This window comes from Petromyzon marinus, chromosome 6, assembly GCF_048934315.1.
Source record: "Petromyzon marinus isolate PM22_M1 ecotype Great Lakes invasive population chromosome 6, UKy_Petmar_22M1.pri1.0, whole genome shotgun sequence".
In the NCBI taxonomy this organism is placed as follows: Eukaryota; Metazoa; Chordata; class Hyperoartia; order Petromyzontiformes; family Petromyzontidae; genus Petromyzon; species Petromyzon marinus.
This window is the reverse complement of record NC_133672.1, coordinates 4,902,422-4,921,750: the sequence shown is the minus strand read 5'-3', so window position 1 is coordinate 4,921,750 and position 19,329 is coordinate 4,902,422. Positions and strand designations below refer to the sequence as shown.

The 19,329-nt window shown below is 51.6% G+C and overlaps 1 protein-coding gene across 1 annotated transcript in view; it reads right to left on the bottom strand.

The window, feature by feature from the left end:
- FBLN7 (fibulin 7) overlaps window positions 1–19,329 on the bottom strand; it is a 36,473-nt gene that overhangs the window by 7,027 nt on the left and 10,117 nt on the right. The window contains exons 2-7 of the mRNA XM_032948613.2: window positions 14,404–14,560; window positions 10,862–11,035; window positions 6,300–6,425; window positions 5,326–5,472; window positions 4,029–4,166; window positions 2,944–3,082 (exon numbers count right to left, since the gene is read on the bottom strand). Of these exons, the coding sequence (XP_032804504.1) occupies window positions 2,944–3,082; window positions 4,029–4,166; window positions 5,326–5,472; window positions 6,300–6,425; window positions 10,862–11,035; window positions 14,404–14,560 (881 nt within the window). The remainder of the gene's footprint in view (window positions 1–2,943; window positions 3,083–4,028; window positions 4,167–5,325; window positions 5,473–6,299; window positions 6,426–10,861; window positions 11,036–14,403; window positions 14,561–19,329) is intronic.

The window sequence follows — 19,329 nt, the reverse complement described above, 5'->3', positions numbered from 1 at the left end:
CCAGACGCCTTTGTCTCCCCAAAGCTAACGTTTACGCACACCACACCGGGTACCAATTTAACGATGAGTCGACCTACCCACGCGCGCGCAACTAAAGTCGAGCACGCGGAGCGAGAGAGGAGAGAGAGAGAGAGGCACCGCGCTCATTGTAAACCCATCCCGCTCCTCTTGGCTACGAGCACGTAGTAGAGGCACTGGCGTCACACATGTCCTTCGCTGTGCAGGCCTGGGACGAGCCATAAGTCACCGACATTGCTCCGCAGGGACCCAGGGATGAGCTCACAATCTGGCCTCCAGTGTTTGCCAGACTTCACTTACTCTTCACAGCATGAAGAGTATGTTGGGGGTGGGGGGGGTTTGAAAGAGAGGCAATGAGCGCTTCCTCGTGTCTCGATCCCGCGCGTTGCGGCAAGTCTCTGCGTACGATGCGCGCGCCGGGGTGCCTCTCTCTCTCTCTCGGTGGACTCTCAAATCGGAGAGACGGCGACGTCGTCGTTTTCCGCGAGCGTGATTTTAAGAAGAGGCAGAAGACGAAAACGAACAAGCATGCGGCACTATCGCCGCTCAAAACTCTCGTCTTGTTTCCCAGCGACGCGCGCTTTTGTTTGCTTTGTCCGTCCCAGTCATCGTCAATCCAGAGCCGCTCTTATAATGTGGCTATCCTGTACGTAAACTAAGCTATTTAAACTATAAGCAATTGTTTTTATTTTTAAAAGGTACGGCCCACTGAGCTATATGGCTCTTTTTCCCAGCAGCGACTAGGCCACAATTGATAGCTCAATGAAGTGGCTCATCGCGTTGAATTTTCTCGCAACCAAAATACTCTAAACGCGTGATGTTTATTCTAAAGGTGCAGGGAAACACCGGAGGACTCGGAAAAAGATCTACACCACCACGGGGCAGAACATGCAAACTCCAAACATACAGACATCGTCCGGGTCGGGAACGAACCCCCACGACCTCCTGTATACCAGTTAGTTGATCACGGCACAAATGTTGTGAAACTCCCTTCTAACTTCAAAACGTATTTTCTACGTCGAAAACTAATTTCTTTACGACTGCTTTTTGTGCTCAGATCGTTGTCCGTCCGCAGCACACCTTCGATTAGCACGGTTGGCCACACACGTGTCCCGCGGATGTCGAGGAGGTGCCATACAGTATACCCCATCTCGCTCGGGGAACGCGGTGCAGCAAGTGGGCTAAACGCCATCTGTTTCTATCCGTACGGGGGATGTCAGTTGTCTCCCATCGCACGCGTGGGCTTTCTCGGGTTTCCTCCCACTTGTGCAAACAACTCATTAATTGGCTGGACACATCTTGCAAATAAACAAAAAAACCCAATTGCAGGAACCTCGGTCATTTTTTTTGTTTTTCCCCCCACAGCTCAAGTGTGGCCTTCCCGGATAAACAACTGAGTCAATTCTTATTTTACGGGCAATGCGATTTCGTTCTGCCAACACGCGCGCCCACGCTTTATCATAGCTGGGGCGAGAATTCCTTTAATGTTGTGTGCGCGCGCGCGTGTGTGTGTGCGCGCGCGTGTGTGTGTGTGCACGCGCGTGCGTGTGTGTGTATATGCGCACGCGCGTGTGTGTATGTGCGCGCGCGTGTGTGTGTATATATGCGCGTGTGAGTGTGTGCGCGCGCGTGTGTGTGCGCGCGCGTGTGTGTGTGTGCGTCCCCTCGTGTACCGTTCCGGCCTTCATAGGTGCTTGCTAACAGCACTTGCCCCTACAGTCTGTTAAGGCTATACGAGGGATCTTTGTCTTTGTTTTTTTTGTGCGTACGAAGCATCGTGTGAGTCGGTACACGGCAAACCGCACTCACTCCTGAAGCTGTTGCAGCTAAGACAAACACTGCCGTAAAACAAAACAAAAAACACCCCAAGAACAACAACAACAACAACAATTCAGAAACGCAACAACTACGAGGCCTGACGCACTCCACTGGCGCGTGCGTGTGTCCGCCGTGTATTTGTGTGTGCGGTGTGTGTACGTAGGGAGCGTGAATTCAATAACTCCCTTCCCCGGTGAAGGTCAACATCAGAGGTCATTATTCCGATTATCTGTCCAGGTCCTAGACCTCTCCCTAGGTTTGACTGGGGCTAAACTTAGTACTTGGTGCATTGTGTATAAATATCATCACACGGGAGACAAAGGCGGCCGCGTGTGGTGCTAGCCACCGTGCCGGCCTTCATGGGTGCTCACTCATAGCACATCCCCCAACAGTTGGTTAAGGGCTACATGGGGGATGTTTTCCTTTGTACGTACAGTAAATGTGTCTGTGTTCTCCACGAGACTGCCTGACTGATGGATGGAGAGACTTCGACGCGCTCACCGTCGAGACGAGCGACCAACTGCTTCACTGAATGACCAACTAACCAACCCTCTGCATAACACTCACAGGGCAACGATTGACCGACCGGCTGCCAAATTTGACTAACTCGCCGAATGACTGACTCACTGACAAACCAACTAACTACCCATCAGACCGACGATCAGACCATCAGACCATCAGACCGACCATCAGACCATCAGACCATCAGACCAATCTAAAGACTGACTGACCAACCATCAGAAAAAAATCATCCGACTGACTGACGGACCATGAGGCTGACCGACCGACCACCAGACCATCAGACCGACTATTAGACGATCAGACCATCAGACCATCAGACCGACTATCAGACGATCAGACCATCAGACCGACCATCAGACGATCAGATCATCAGACCGACCATCAGACCGACCATCAGACCATCAGACCGACTATCAGACGATCTGATCATCAGACCGACCATCAGACCGACCATCAGACCATCAGATCGACCACCAGACCATCAGACCGACCATCAGACCGACTAACAGACCGACCACCAGACCATCAGACCGACCATCAGACAGACCATGAGAACGACTGACCAAGCGACTGCGCTGCACTCACAGTGGGGATGTCTTCACGTAGCTCACGTCTCCGTTCGACTTCGGACACTCGGGGTTCACGCAGCGGAATCCCCCCCGCAGGTTCACGCAACGTGCAGAGCCCGAGCAGTTGTGCCGCTCAGCAGTACACTCGTCCACGTCTGCACGGGGGGCCAGGGAGAGACAAAGACACGTGGCACGACAGACGGACCGGGACTACGTGGACTCACGACGACCAAATCACCCCGAAGCTCTCAGAAGCTCAGAGGAGATGAGCCTGGTTTTGCGCCTGGGAATGCCAGATGTTGTAGTATTGGCGCTGCGTGCTGACCAGGAGATGGCAGCACATCGAGAGATTCTTAAATGCGGAGGTTTTAGGTGTTACCCCGTCGCATGAGAGCGGATATTCATTTGCACGCTCACGCAACGAGTTTGGCCAAACATCCCAACGCAGGGACCCGCCTGAAGCTCTCTTCAGACTCCGGCGCGGGTCTCCTGCCCGGGCCCAAGAAGACACCGGGACACGCCCTGGTGCCACGTGACAACAATGCCAGATTAGAAGACGCACTTGAGCCCACGCGCTGTAATGTAAAGCGACACGTGGCAGTGCGTTCCATTCGTGTCGTTGCCGCATCTCTGTAACATTAATTACACGGGCACAAGATTGGGCGCGTCTAATTATCCGGAGCAGGAGAAGGTGGGGGGTGGGGGGCGGCGGGGGAGCGGTGGTGCAACGGTTAGCGCTACGCTGCGCTACGAACCCGGCCGTCCGAGTTCGATTCCCGCTTACGGCCATCAACACCGGTGACGATTATATGAATTGTTCCTGGGCCTCCCCTAGGTCGACCCGATCTCAAATTAGTACCTGGTGCGCTGTGTAGTAAACATCGCCACTGGGAAGACAAAGGCGGCCGGGCGTGGTTGCTGTGCCACCCACCCCCTCATGTGCCGCGCCGTCCTTCGTAGGTGCTACTCGCTTACAGCATTTGCCCCAACAGTCTGTTAATAGGCCACACGGGGGATCTTTGTCTTTGTTGGGGGAGGTGGGGGCATGGGTTTGACGTGGCGGCAAGGAGTGTTAGAGGTGCTGGGCTGGACCCCACTCACCCTCGCAGCTTCTCTCGTCCGCCTGCAGTCGGTAACCCGCGGGGCATGCGCAGCGGTACGAGCCGGCCGTGTTGATGCACTCGTGCATGCAGAGGCGCGCGTCTGGCTTCGACTTGATCAGCTCGCACTCGTCCACGTCTGCCGCAGGCCGCGTGGCGGAGGGGGGTTTCAGGGGGTAGGAGCGAGACGCGCGCTGGAAGTGATTCATCGATCTTTAGTCGCAGCTCGTTCTTAACGAGCGGGTGGATCGAATTTTGTCACGTAAACAAAACGTGGCAATTCGTTACTAACTTGATTTGTAGCTTTCGTGCCCGCAGGAATGACTCTTTGGTTCTTTCGGTAAAGTCAGGTGGAAAGAAAATATGTATAATGGAAAAAAAATATGTTTCTTTCTCCGTGACTTTGCCGAAAGAACCAAAGAGTATACTTAGTGACTAGTTCAGCGCGCCGGTGTGTTGGAGAGTAAACCCGCAATCATTTACAATTCGAGTGCGACGTTTCGCCGGCAATTGCAGCCAGCCTCGACAGGCGATGGGCAGAATTGTGGAGAATGATTCGTGGATGAAAAAAAAAAATTGGTCCGCGTAAGGCGTCTTCACGAGCTGAGCGATCGAGTTGCGCAAATAATGAACTCGCTTTCGAAATCACGGAACGTCATCATTGTCATGCAACTGCTGCATTCCCGAATCTGAGCGAGCAGTTGCGCAACATGCGACCGAGTTGCGCAACCGTTCCTTCTGCTTCGAACAGCGGCGCATTGAAACGGTTAAGCCGATAGGAACACAAGAGACGCAACAAACGAGACAGAAGATAAGACACGGTGAAGTAGGTAGTGCTGTTTGTAGTGATTTTTCTGATGGTGGAAATCATTCTACCGATGCTACTGTTGCTGCTGATGATGATGGTGGTGGTTGGGGTTGTTGAGGCGCGATGATAACGGTGATGATTAAGAAGCTGATGATGATTATGCTGATGACGCCGATGATTATGCTGATGACGCTGATGATGCTAATAATGATATTGATGACGCTGATGATGCTAATGACGACGCTGATATTGCTAATAATATTGATGTTGCTGCTGATGCTAATGATGACGCTGATGTTGCTGATGACGCTGATGATGCTAATGACGACGCTGATGTTGCTGATGACGCCAATTATGCTAATAATGATATTGATGTTGCTGATGACGCTAATGACGCTGATGATGTTAATGATGACGCTGATGATGCAGATGACGCTGTTGCTGCTAATGACGACGCAGACGACGCCGCCGATGGTGACGATGAGCTCACCTCGGCACAGGCTGTTGGCGCGCCCGCTCAGGTGGAAGCCCGGCTCGCAGCTGCAGTGCTGGGAGCCTTCGATCGCCGCACACCGCGGCGTGCGGTTGAACGTGTTTCCTGGGGGGGGCGCCTCCAGCGGGGACGGAGGGCCCCCCACTGTCACACGCATCCCGCACAGCAACGACTCAAAGAAGAACCACACGGCGGGAGTCGAGTAATCGCGCGAACGCTTTGCGCGCAGAAGGTGGCCGGGCGAGGGCGGTGCGCTGTGTAACTCCCATCGCACGGGAGATAAAGGCATTGGTGCGTGCTCGTCACACCACCGGCTCCATGCGCCATGCCGGCCTTAATAGGTGCTCGCTGACAGCACTTGCCCCGAACGTACAACGTGAGGGTAAAAAGCATGGAAACGTTTGGACGAAATAATATATCTGTCGATGGCTCGGGGTGGGGTTCATAATGGCCGTGCCAGGGGCGCTGAGAGGGTCCGGGTTCTAATCCCAGTTTTAGCCACCCGTGATTGGCAGGTCCTCCCTACTAAAGCTGGCATTGGTTCGACACTTGTGTCGGTTCGCGGCGGAAGTTCCACGCTCCTATGACGGGGCCAGTTTATCCATGAGACGACTGCCGTGGTCTTTGCGGAAAGTGAGTACCGAGTTTCATATTGACCCTGAAGGTTCTGCTGATGGTGTATGTACGTATGTCGAACTTCTTTCGCACGGGTATCTAGCCAACCGTGCTCATCGGAGGTGCAGGGGGCGGACAACAACCTAAACACAAAAAGCAGTTCTGAAGAAATGAGTTTTCAATCCAAAATTATTTAAAAGTTCACGGCTCCAGCGGCTTCCTAACATCGGAAGGAAGAGCGTTCCAGACGGCCGCAGAAAGCGCATCTGAAAGCGCCACGCGACGCGGGTGACCGCCGCCTTTTGTTCGACGACGAGGGGCGACGGCGTCGGTGACGATGCGAGTGAGCCCCTTACGTGGCAGGGTCGCGTGCTGGCAGGCGGCGCCCGCCCAGCCCGGCTGGCAGAGGCACGCGTAGCGGTTGACGTCATCCACGCACGTGGCCCCGTTCTGGCAGGGGCTACTCGCGCACTCGTTGATGTCTGGCCCAGCGTGTTGCGTGCAGGGAAAGGCAGGGGGTGGGTGCATCGATTCATAATGAAGGGGGGGGGGGGAGGGGTTAGATCGTCTAAATATAAAATGTGTCGTTAAACCCGCTGCCACCCGACACAGCCAATCAGTAAAGTTTGTCACGCAAACAAAACGCGGCAATTCGTTACTGTTTCAGCACACCGGTGTGTTGGAGAGTAAACCCAACAACATTAACAATTTGAGTACCGGGGTGTTTCGCTGGTAATTACAACCAGCTTCATCAGGCGATTTTGCCAGAATTGCATTGATTATCTCAAATTAATCTTTTACATTTTAGAAGGTAAGGCCCACCTCTGAGCTCTTTTTCATAAGCGACCTGGCCACAAACGATAGCTCAACGAAGTGGCTCAGCATGTGGAAATTTAGAGCAGCAGCCACATTATCTAAACGCGTGGTGATCTTGATTCTAAACGTGGAGCGAAATTCTGGAGGACCCGGAGAAAAATCCACACAATCCACGACCTCCTGCGTACCAGGCAAGGTAGTTACCATCTCACCACCTTGGTGCCCTGACGACGGTGAACACGTGGCCAACCGCTCCAACATCACCCTCGAAAACCACCGTCATGGTCAGGGGGCTCCGGTGGTGACATGGCCCAGCAGGTCACGCGTCCACCGCTTGTTGTCGCGGTGATTCACGCTACGAGTTCCAGCGGCCGCCCCGGTTAATACCGCGGGTAGCATTTAACCGTAGCACTACGCGCCGTCCACTTCGCGGTGGTCGTTCAAGATCGAGAGACGCAGCTCGCAAGAGTAGGCCCGTTGTGAGCCGGCGCCAAGGTCAACATTTGGCGCAATTTGAAAAAAAAAAGTGCCTGCACGCTAATCAAATGGAATTGCACAGAGCAACCACTGCCCACTGCCGCGAAAAAGCGGCAGGGAAAAAGAGGCCTCGCTGAATAATTAAACGAAGGAATAATAACGACGCCAATACACAGCATCAGCAACAGCACACAGCATTGTGTGCGACCTCGTGCTCTCAGCGTTCGGCAACAGGTCTCTGATTTCTTTGTGTGTGTGTGTGTGTTTTGGGAGGTTTGTACCGACGTTTCACCGCACGTTCTGGAAAGCTCAGTCAGGAACTGAAGCTATGCAAGGACGCTGAAAACCTGCGCAGTCGGATTCAGGAATCCAGGAGCTGTGACGTAACCGGCCATGCTCTAGCTGTTGAAACTAAGAAAGTCAAAACCAGTCCTGAGTTCGCCTGCTTAGTCAAACTCTGCTCGGACATTAATGGAAAAACTCGGACATTAATGGTATTGACAAATGCATCGAAAAGTGGACAAGTTGAGCACAGGGTTGATTGGAGACACGAAATCAACGTGGAAAGAACCCCTTCTCGACATTCCGACCATCGCTCTAACGGAGGGGGAGGGAAATTCTTTGTCTTTGATGGCTCTGGTCGTGATAAGGGTGGTTGCGGTGGTGTTTGCGGCTGTGGTGATGGTGATAAGGGTGGGTTGCGGTGCTGGCGTTAGTGATAAGGGTTGTTGCGGTGCTGCTGCTGGTGATAAGGGTGGTTGCCGTGGTGGTGGTTGTGGCCGTGGTGGTGGTTGTGGCCGTGGTGGTGGTTGTGGCCGTGGTGGTGGTGGTGGTGGTGATAAGGGTGGTTGCGGTGGTGGTAGTTGCGGCTGTGGTGATGGTGATAAGGGTTGTTGCGGTGCTTGCTGGTGGTGATAAGGGTAGTTGCGGTGGTGGTGGTGGTTGTGGCTGTAGTGGTGGTGGTGGTGGTTGCGGCAGTAGTGGTGGTGGTGGTGGACCGCTCATCTCTCCACAATCTCACAGCGGGGGCTATTCGACCTCCTGGCTCAGATTTACGACTGAGATCGCAGCTCGCAAGCGAACAATGTCCTCCCCTCCCTGCAGCCGGCGCCTCCGCCGCATTCCTTCACAGCTCGCCGTGGAAAGCGCGCGCCACATAGTTTCCAGGTGCCCGCGCGCTCAAGGGTGTCGCCACGCGCCGTCAAAGCAGCGACGCAGCTTCTATCTCACGAACCCCCCCCCGCCCCCCCCCCGCGACTGAACCCTGACCTGAAAATAGTGCCGGTCACGCGTCCGTACGTCCGTCCGTCCGTAGCAGGGGGTCATGGCAAACCAGCGTAGCGATAATCCAAGAGAAATTACGTTTTCGAGCACAGTAACTCGCAACGCACCCGTCCTGTGGTTGTGACCGTCCATCCCTCCAGTCAGCGAGCCAGCCAGCAAAACTTTTCTTTTAAAGTAATGAGTGTAGCGTTGTATGTATGTTTGTTGAACTTCTTTCGCACCGTACGTAGCCAAACCGTGCTGATCGGTGTTGCTAATAGGGCCGTATCCAATAAAATAAATTTTGGCCAAATTGATCCGAGGGTTCTGAAGAACACTTGGCGATAAAAAAACAGAGCTAAATGAATTCCCCTTGGTGTCACTACCATAACAAAAATACGCGTCTATCTGCTTCACGGCAGAAGTTAAAACCAGAACCAAACCATTACCGAACTATTCCCGATCCGTCACCAAACCGTTACTAATCCTTTACCGAACCAGGACTAAACCATTACCAAACCATTATTGCTCTCCTTTGAAGGCAGCGCGTGATGTCATTAATATAATTTGTATCAATATAATAATGTTGATTATTACGATGACTACTGACTATTATTATGATGGCGATTCCTATTACGATGATTATTAGAATAACGCCGCTTATGGTGGCGATGGTGCTCGTGAAGAAGGCACTGATGGTGAAGCCACTGCCAACGAATTCCAGTTTCTGAGTAGGTGTCTATGTCTACGGGCCTCTATGCGAGTCTATGGGTCTCTATCAAGTCCATGAGTCTCTATGCGAGTCTACGGCCTCTATGAGAGTCTATGGGTCTCTATCAAATCCATGAGTCTCTATGCGAGTCTACGGCCTCTATGAGAGTCTATGGGTATCTATCAAGTCCATGAGTCTCTATGCGAGTCTACGGCCTCTATGAGAGTCTATGGGTCTCTATCAAGTCCATGAGTCTCTATGCGAGTCTACGGCCTCTATGCGAGTCTATGGGTCTCTATCAAGTCGAGTCTTTATGCGAGTCCGTGGGCCTCTTCGTGAGTCTGTGGGTTTCTAAGTGAGTTTATGGGTCTCTGCGCGAGCCTCTGGGGTCTCTATGAACGCATGTGGGTCTCTATGTGAGTCTATGGGTCTCTATGAACTTACGTGGGTCTCTAAGTCAATCGTTGGGTCTCTATGGGAGTCTTTTATGGGGTGTTTTTGTTTCCTACAGGAATTTTTTACGGCTGTTCTGCTAACTGTAAAACTCACCGCTCGCTCACGAATAGAGAGGCATTTTCTCATAACACATTGTTTCAGTCTTTCTTCGCCGTCCCGGTGTGTATAAAATATCATTTGCAAGAGATGCCAAGAATGTTATATGTATACACACATACTAAAAAAAAAAACCACCGGGAGTGATTTAAATAATGTGATCAATGACTTGCACATGCGATGTAAAGCCAGGATGAAAATGACTATGAGTGGAATGCGTCTGATGTCCACGTCTAAGACTTCGCAGCTTTGGAACTTGGAGCGTACCTTGGCTATCACAGCACTGGGAGTCTCCGCGCCGCGCATAGCTCGCGTGCAGACACAAATGATCAGACGTGAATCATCAGCATCGTCACCATCCTCAGCCGCGATCAAACCACTGCTGGATGAAGGTCTCCCCCCCCCACCCCAACGCAACCAAGGTTCGCCGCACTTCCATTCTACGTTTCGAATATCAACAATCCACCACCCCTGGCACCTGTACACGAGCCGACCGCGTTTGCTCCATCTCTTTGGGGTGGCCGCCTTCTCTGGAACGCGTCCCGTTCCTCAGCTGCCCGCTCTGTCATCATTTTTGACCATCGGCCATCGATCATCCCTTCTAACCGTGACGTATTTCTGCCCTTTTTTTAACTAACGTCAAAATTACGCCTTTAACCTGCGTATGATCTCGGATCCACGTGTTCCTCTTTCTATCTCTCAGTGTAAGCACAAGCATGCATCTCTCTCAATGCTTCTTTTGTGCACTTTGCAGTTTTTGTTCCATTCCTTTCGTGAACGACCACGGTGTTTCCCAGCCATGTGGATGCTGTTGGCACTGCTGGCTGTGGTAGTGATCACGAAGATGGTGGTGGTATTGGTGGTGGTGGTGGTGGTGGTAGCAGCAGCGCTGACCACGTGGACGCTGTTAGTGCTGCTGGTGGTAGTACAAGCGGTTAGTGGTGACCACGTGAACGGTGGTGGGGTTCTGGCGGTGGATGTAGCGGTGGTGACCACGTGGTCTGCGGTGGGCTTCTGGCGGTGTAGGTAGCGGTGGTGACCACGTGGTCTGCGTTGGGGTTCTGGTGGTGGTGGAGGTGGGTTCGCGACGGCACTGACTGTGGCAGTAGGGCGCCTCTCCGCTCCAGGTGCCGTTGTCCAGGCAGAGGCGCGTGCTGGCGCCCGTGAGCAGGAAGCCCGTGTCACACACAAAGTGCGCTTCGTGGCCCGTCGAGTGCTTCGATCCGAGGCGAAGTCCATTGGGAGGGGCCTCCAGCCGCGGGCACGAGGCCACTGGGGGGGGGGGGAAGGAGGGTCGGGAGCGCACAGTGACCACAGTCATCGTCGTCATCATCGTCACCGTCATCATCATCATCATCGTCGTCGTCGTCATCATCATCATCATCGTCGTCGTCATCATCATCTTCACCGTCGTCGTCATCGAATATTTCGTATATTTGTTGAATTTCTTTCGCACCGCACGTAGCCAACCGTGCTAATCGGAGGTGCAGGGTATCATCATCGTCGTCGTTATCATCATCATCATCATCGTCATCATCATCATCATCATCATCGTCGTCATCATCATCATCATCATCGTTATCAGGGTGGCACAGTGGTAACGCCTCACAGCAAAACGCTCTTGGGTTCGACTCAGGCGCCTGTCTCTGTGAAGATTCTATGTTCTCTCCCTGCAGGGCCATCCATAAGGGGTGGGGGGGGGGGGGTAGGGAGTTGCGGGGGCTCGGGGCAAATCCCACGCCGCGTGGGTCCCCAATGCGTGGGTCCCCAATGCGTGGGTCCCCAATGCGTGGGTCTCCAACGCGCTCAAACTGAACGGGAATGATTACGAACTGACACCGTGACGCTCAAGTCTGGTGGCCTTTGGCAGTCCTCCGATTCACCGTGCCCTAGGGATGGCTCTATCCCCCCCCCCCCCACCCCCCTGTTCTGCGTGGGTTTCCTCTGGGTTCTCTGTTTTTTCTCCCACCGATATCTATTCTTGGTTCTTTCGGTAAAGTCGCATAGATCGAAAATAAAATAAAAGATACTAAAATGTAATAAAATAAAAATTAAAAATAATACATTGAAAATAATAAGATATACATTAACAGCACGGACAACGTGACTGGTATTGGTCCAAACATAACAATGGTCAAAAACTACCCGCAAATTTACTTAATTTGGATTACACAGCACCAACAGCAGACAAATCCTCGCCTACTGAGAAAACTGGGCATAACGCTCCTGAGTAAAAGTCTTGAGACTCAAATGAGGCTTTCCTGGGTAAAACAGCAAGCCTCGTCAAGCCTGATGATGTCAGCGTCATATTCATTATCAAAGTCAGCACCATCATCGTCATCATCTTAGACATGTTCATCATTAACATCATCGTTATGATGGCCATCATCCTCTTCATCATCATTGCCTTTCTTGTCATCATCATTATTATGAGGAGTAGCGACTACAGAAACAACATTCGCAGTATCATCATCATCATCAACAACAACAAGGGTTGAATCACAAGCAGCAAATAGACCGCTTCCTGCCATGGGAATATTCCACCACTGGCTCCAGCATACCAGTGGCATGGGACTATAGAAGTAGAGTACAACAATGCATTTTGCTGCACTTCCCACTGCTGTCCACAACGTAGCCTGTAACACCTGGTATGCACGGCGGTCGCCCATCCAAGCAATATTTAGGTGTCATCTTTGCTTAGCTTCTTAGCAGCGGTAGCTTTGGGTATAGAGCGTTGGCCCCTCGCGCGTGTGTGGGTTTTCTCCGGGTGCTCGGGTTCCTTCCGACGTGCGTAATAAACACCACTCTTCATTCGTCGGTTGAACAGACGTTAAAATAGAAAAAAGAAAACCTCAATGCAGGACCCCTCCTGAAACAGATTCCTACGAACTCACTGTGGTTCTCCCGGATACATAAACAAAGAAGGAAGAGAACTGACGACCCATTGGACGCACTGCCAGGTGATTTGTCGGCGCGTCTGTTCATGGCCCTCAGGGCGCTCAAGAAACGGCCAGACAGAGCAATCAATAGAGACAGATGAAGAACTTGCAACGGAGGGGAGAGTCGTCGAACGCCCAGGCCCGAGCAACTCCGACCCACCCTCCTACAGACACGGAGCCCCCCGACTGGCGTCTCGACTCAAATCGCTGAACTAAAAAGCCAACGTGATATCGCCAATGGGTCATTCTACCCGCAGCCCTGCTGACGATGGAGTAGACTTTTAGCAAACAAAAAAAAAGTTTGCCAAAAATCACGCGAATTTTGTTTTGTATTCACCAAGAAAACACGCGGATCGGAGGGGCGCCACGTGGTTACAAATCACACCTGTGAAGTTGGATCAACTTTTGGCAGGAGGAGTCCATTCGCTCTTTGTACCTGTCCGCGTTACGGAACTGGAAATGATTCGTGTGGAGGCGTGTGTGTTCACGTCTTTTTTTTTTTTTGTACCGCAAACACAACACACTCACGGCCAGTGTGGTTTCAGCTGCAAATATCGATGTTCTCAAAACGCCTGCTGCTGGCTTCACACCATCGTGACTGCGGAATGAACTCCGCTTGCCAGCCACACTCTTATATTTATTTATTTATTTTTATTTTATGGGCAGCCCAGAAATCACAAATACGCACTCTTAATAAATAAAGGGCTTCTTCTTCTTCGTCAAAAGTATACGGGCTCTCTCTTTCCCATCTTTGACGAAACGAGCAGATGTGTTGGGGGTCAAAGTGCATCGCCATCGTTCCACGGCGAAGACACGGCAGAGTCCTCACCAAAATGTCCCTACACGCTTCCGCGTAAGCGTAGCAGCAAAACAAAAAAATTGGCAGTCGGGTTGTGCGGCTCTCCGATATGCGTGTGTGTGTGTGTGTGCTTCCGTGTGGGCCCGTACGCGTTCTTCGGCGAGATGCCTGACGTTTCAGATGTCCCGCAGAAGATCCCAGCACGTGCAGTGAAACGTCAGTCATCGGGCCGAACGACAAGAACAACAGCAAGGAGACAGTCGTCAAGATGCGACTGAGACCCGGGATTGTTCGTGGCAATCCATAGGGCCGAGTGGTGGTTCTATTGATGGGGCTAGTGGTGGGGGTCGTGATGGTACAGGTAGTGATGTGGGTCATGATGCGACAGGTAGTGATGGGGATTGTGATGGCCGTGAGGGTACCTGACTCTGCGATACGTGTCACGGTTGAACCGCGTGCTGTGTGCGGCGGCGTTGTACGACGTTTCGCCGCACGTGCTGAGACCTGCTTCAAGAACTAAATCGCATCGATGGGGAAGTCGCGTTGAAATTCGTGACGTGGGCTGCGAAACTGCGGCGGACAGAGTTCGATTCACGCTCACGGCCAACACCGGTGACGATTATCTGAACCGGTCCTGGGCCTCCCCCTAGGTCGACTCGGCCTCAAACGAGTACCCGGTGTAGCGGTGTGTAAACATCGCCACTCGGGAGACAAAGGCGGCCGGGCGTGGTGCTGGCCACCCACACCTCTCGTGTGCCACGGTGCCAACCCTCATAGGTGTTGCCCGCTAACAGCACTTGCCCCAACATGCTGTTAAGGCTATACGGGCGATCTTTGCCTTTGTTCTGATCTCCCCACCCCACCCCCATTCACCCCCTCCCTCCCACCTCTCTCTCTCTCACCTGCTCTGGACCGTGCCCCCCTGCTCACGGTCTGTTGCAGCCCCGAGAGCCGCTTGCGGAGCTGCTTCATCCCCTCGGCCCAGCGCGACTCCTGCGCGCTCAGCGACTGCTGCAGCTGACGGACCGCCACTTGCAGCTCCTGGCGATTGGCGCATCCCTGGTGGATGAGCAGTAGGTGGGGGGGTGGTGGGGGGGGGTGGAGGAAGCGGGGTTAGGGGGTGAAGCCCGAGATTGAATCGCCACTGCCCGAGTTTTGGAGACGCAGCGGGGAAGGAGCGTTGAGTCATTATTGAAGTAAATACATCAAAGGTAAACATATTCGTCAATAACACCGCTCTAAAAGGAAGAAAAACAACAGATACAATATTCATATTTAAAATCTAGATTCATATTAAAGTTTTTTTGGGGGGGTGTTAGATCGCGTAAATATATTTTTTTAAGAGTCCCAATATATTTACGCGATCTGTATTTGAAGATGTACGCGTACTAACCCCCCCCCAAAGAACCCCTTGCTATGGATACTATTGCTATTGCTCGCTAAAGCCGACGTGTTAAACTAACAGATAGAGTTGTTGACGTTTGGGGTAATGGCCCGTCTTCGTAGCGGGTATGGCCGTTAGTATTGACGCTTTTTTTGTTGTCGATTGAGCGTGGCTGATGATTATTATGAAAGGCTGGACATCCCCCACAATGCAGCGTAGTCCCCCAACCAAGAGTCCCAAAACAGCTCCCACTCCTCGTACCCCCAGACCTCGTGCGTGCACTACGCCCATCAATGTGGCTGTTTGGTGCTTCTCTCTCTCTCGTTGGGCTATAAGCAACTTGCGCCGCTGCTGCTGCTGTGACGGCAGTGGAGGCGACTCGTCGTGAATGGCAAAGTGACCGCGCTGAGACACAGAGAGAGGGAGGGAGGGAGGCAGATTGATGAATGGAGGCAGTGTGCTTGGGCGCAGGCTGGGGTAATTCCTCCCCTAGCCCCCGCACACACACGTGCTCGCCGTGTCACGCCAATAACACATCGCGCACATCGCACACATACAAAGATCCCCTGTATAGCCGTGACAGACTGTTGGGGCAAGTGCTGTTAGCGGGTAGCACCTATGAAGGCCGGCACGACACACGAGGGGGTGGGTGGCCAGCACCACTCCAGGCCGCCTTTGTCTCCCCAGTGGCGATGTTTACACAGCGCACGAGGTACTCATTTGAGGCTGAGTTGACCTAGGCTAGACCCATGACCGGTGCAGATAATCGTCACTGGTGTTGGCCATGAGCGGAAATCGAACCCGAGTCGCCGGGTTAGTAGCGCAACGCGCTTACCGCTACACTACCGTTTGACACATAGACACGTGTGCGCACACACACACACACGTGCTCGCTGTGTCACGCCAATCACACACGCGCACGTGCACTCACGCTCAATACACAACGCACGAGCACACTCAAATAAAGATCCTCCGTGATCGAGCGCCTATGAATGTCGGCACGGCACACTTGGGGGTGAGTGGCTAGCACCACGCCCGGTCGCCTTTGTCTCCCCAGTGCTGAGGGTCACCATGGACTCAGGGTGGGCTGAGTCGACCTAGGGGAGATGGAGGAACGATTCATATTTTGGCCGTGATTAGGAATCGAACTTGGGTCGTCGGGTTCATTGCACAGCGCGCTAACCACTACACTACCGCACTACCTTACGCACACACAAAATACAAAAGATCCCCCGTACAGCCTGTAACGGACCGTAGGGGCAAGTGCTGTTAGCGAGCACCTATGAAAGGGCGGTTGGCCAACACCACTCCCGGCCGCCTTTGTCTCCCTAGTAGCGATATTTACACATCGCACCAGGTACTCATTTAAGGCTGAGTCGACCTAGGGAAGGCCCAGGACCGGTTCAGATAATCGTCACTGGTGTTGCCCGTGAGCGGGAATCGAACCCGGGTCGCCAGGTTCGTAGCGCAGCGCGCTAACCACTACACTACCGCTCCCCACGCGCACATACACACACACATGCACTAACACATACACACACATGCACTAACACATACACACACACACATGCACTAACACATACACACACATGCACTAACACATACATACACACATATACATGCACTAACACATACACACACATGCACTAACACATACACACACACATGCACTACCACATATGCGCACATACACACACATGCACTAACACATACACACACGTGTACATACACACACATGCACTAACACATACACACATGCACTAACACATACACACACGTGTACATACACACACATGCACTAACACATACACACACGTGTACATACACACACATGCACTAACACATACACACACGTGTACATACACATACACACACATGCACTAACACATACACACATGCACTAACACACACACGTGTACATACACACACATGCACTAACACATACACACACGTGTATATACACACGCATGCACTAACACATACACACACATGCACTAACACATACACACGTGTACATACACACACGTGTACATACACACACGTGTACATACACACACATGCACTAACACATACACACACATGCACTAACACATACACACATGTGTACATACACACACATGCACTAACACATACACACACGTGTACATACACACACATGCACTAACACATACACACACATGCACTAACACATACACACACGTGTACATACACACACATGCACTAACACATACACACACGTGTACATACACACACGTGTACATACACACACATCAGGGAGCACTTTCGGCACGCATCACGCCGTCGCCACAGCGCGAACTCCAGTACAGCTACCACGCCGTTGAACTCCTGCACGTGATCTGATCGCCTCACTCCATCTCCGCGGTGGGAGGGGGGAGGTCCCCCTTTCTGAACCAGACGCCTTCCCTCCTTTTGCTGCCATTCCGTCACCAGTCTCGTTCATCGCTAATCGTGGACTACGCCCGAGAAGACGCGTCTGCTGGAGAGATGGAGCAATTAAATGAGATCGTGGAGAGGTGCTAGGTGGACGATTTACATCGCAAGGATCGTAACAGATCTCAGAACGACGCCTTCATCCTGATGTGTACTTATCAGAGCTGATGCTGACCTCTTTATTGAGCGGGATGTATGTATGTTGAATTTCTGTCGCACCGTACGTAGCCAACGACGCTCATCGGAGGTGCGGGAGAAAGACAAGGAAACTAAACACAGCACGCAGTTCTAAATATGACATCAACGATGCTGCTCGGTTGAGAACATTCATTCCATTGGGATTTTAACAAAAAAACATTTGGCTGGCGGGTTTTGTTTTTGGTTTTACTCTCTTCAACAACGTCTCCGTCCTCCGCTCGTGCAAAGTGCACCAACGTTCCACCACGGTGAGAGGTTTATTCCTCAGCGTCAAGTAAACCGTTCGCGAAGAGCGTTCTGTCCAGACAGCGGTGTCCTTTGACGCGACGTTGCCCGCAAAGGCTCCGACTGCAAAGTGAAAAGAACATCAACGCACGAGGCATTCACATCTCGGCTGGACGGTGGATGACACAAACACTCATCGCATTCTTCAATACGACTGCCTAAAATAGGAAATATATATACAATAGGCGACGTTTCAGGCTGTGAAGAAGGGTCATTGCCCGAAACGTCTCCTATTGTGTTTTTTTTCTTCCGCAATTGAAGGCAGTGTTACTGCCAAGTGTGTTGAGTTGTTTTTAGTAATTTGTGAGCGTGAGCCACTGTCGACGCAGCAGTCAGCAGCAATCGCCAAATTATTTGCGCGACATCGATCTGGAAGCACAGCCCCCTCCCCCCCCCCCCCCCGAAAGCACGTGCGTCTGCTCCCTTTGTGACGTGTCAGTGGCACGCGCGCGCGTGCGCACCCACGTGGTGTTCCCGTGAATATCACGTGTCCGCGACGGTGAGTGGCAGCGCTCGCCCGAGTCACTGGTGTCGGTTTTGTTGTTGGTTTAAACTTCCTTGCGAAATCTTGATCAATCTGACTTATATAAGGAATACATTCATTACGTATTTACGTGAAGTGACTCGCTCGCGATTTCCCCCTATTTTGCACTCTCGTGGTTTTTTGCTGTTGTATTTGCTGCCGTAACTTCACATGGGACCCTTTTTGCCAGTATCAAAGAATGAAAAATAAGAATAGGTTTTAGCCTTTCTGGAAATAAAACAGGTGTTAAGATGTTCAAACGGCAAATATAATCATTGTGCAAGGAATCGCGTCTGCATTAACCACACGTACTTGTGGTGAACATGCTCTGATGATTTGATATATAATCATGATCAGAGCAAGTTTTGTGTGCATGTTCACCACGAGTACTGTGTGTGGTTAATACAGATGCGGTTCCTTGCCAAAGAGGTTTCTATCTGGCGTTTGAACATCTCAACAACTTTTTTTATTTAAAGCTTTCGTGACTGCAGGGATTCATATTCTTGGTTCTTTCGGTAAAGTCACGTAGAAGGGAAACAATAAAATAATCTAAATATAAAACAATACAATTCTCACGACGTTTCGACTGCAACACAAGCAATCATCATCAGGTGTGAAAACCACAGCAATAATTTATTTATTTTTAAGTGGCGGGTTTTTTTACCTTAGCACCACGGAGAGCGATTTGGCAGTTATTCAGACCACGTCCATTATTTTCGTCTCCCCCCCTCCTCTTTTCCGAACATAGATGGACTCGTCCATTTGAATAACTGCCAAATCGCTCTCCGTGGTGCTAACGTTAAAAAACTCGCCACTTTAAAAAAAATTATTGCTGTGTTTTCACACCTGATGATGATTGCTTGTGTTGCAGTCGAAACGTCGTGAGAATTTTATTGTTTTATATTTTTATTATTTTATTGTTTCCCTTCTACGTGACTTTACCGAAAGAACCAAGAATATATCTCAACAACTGTTTTGTTGCCATAA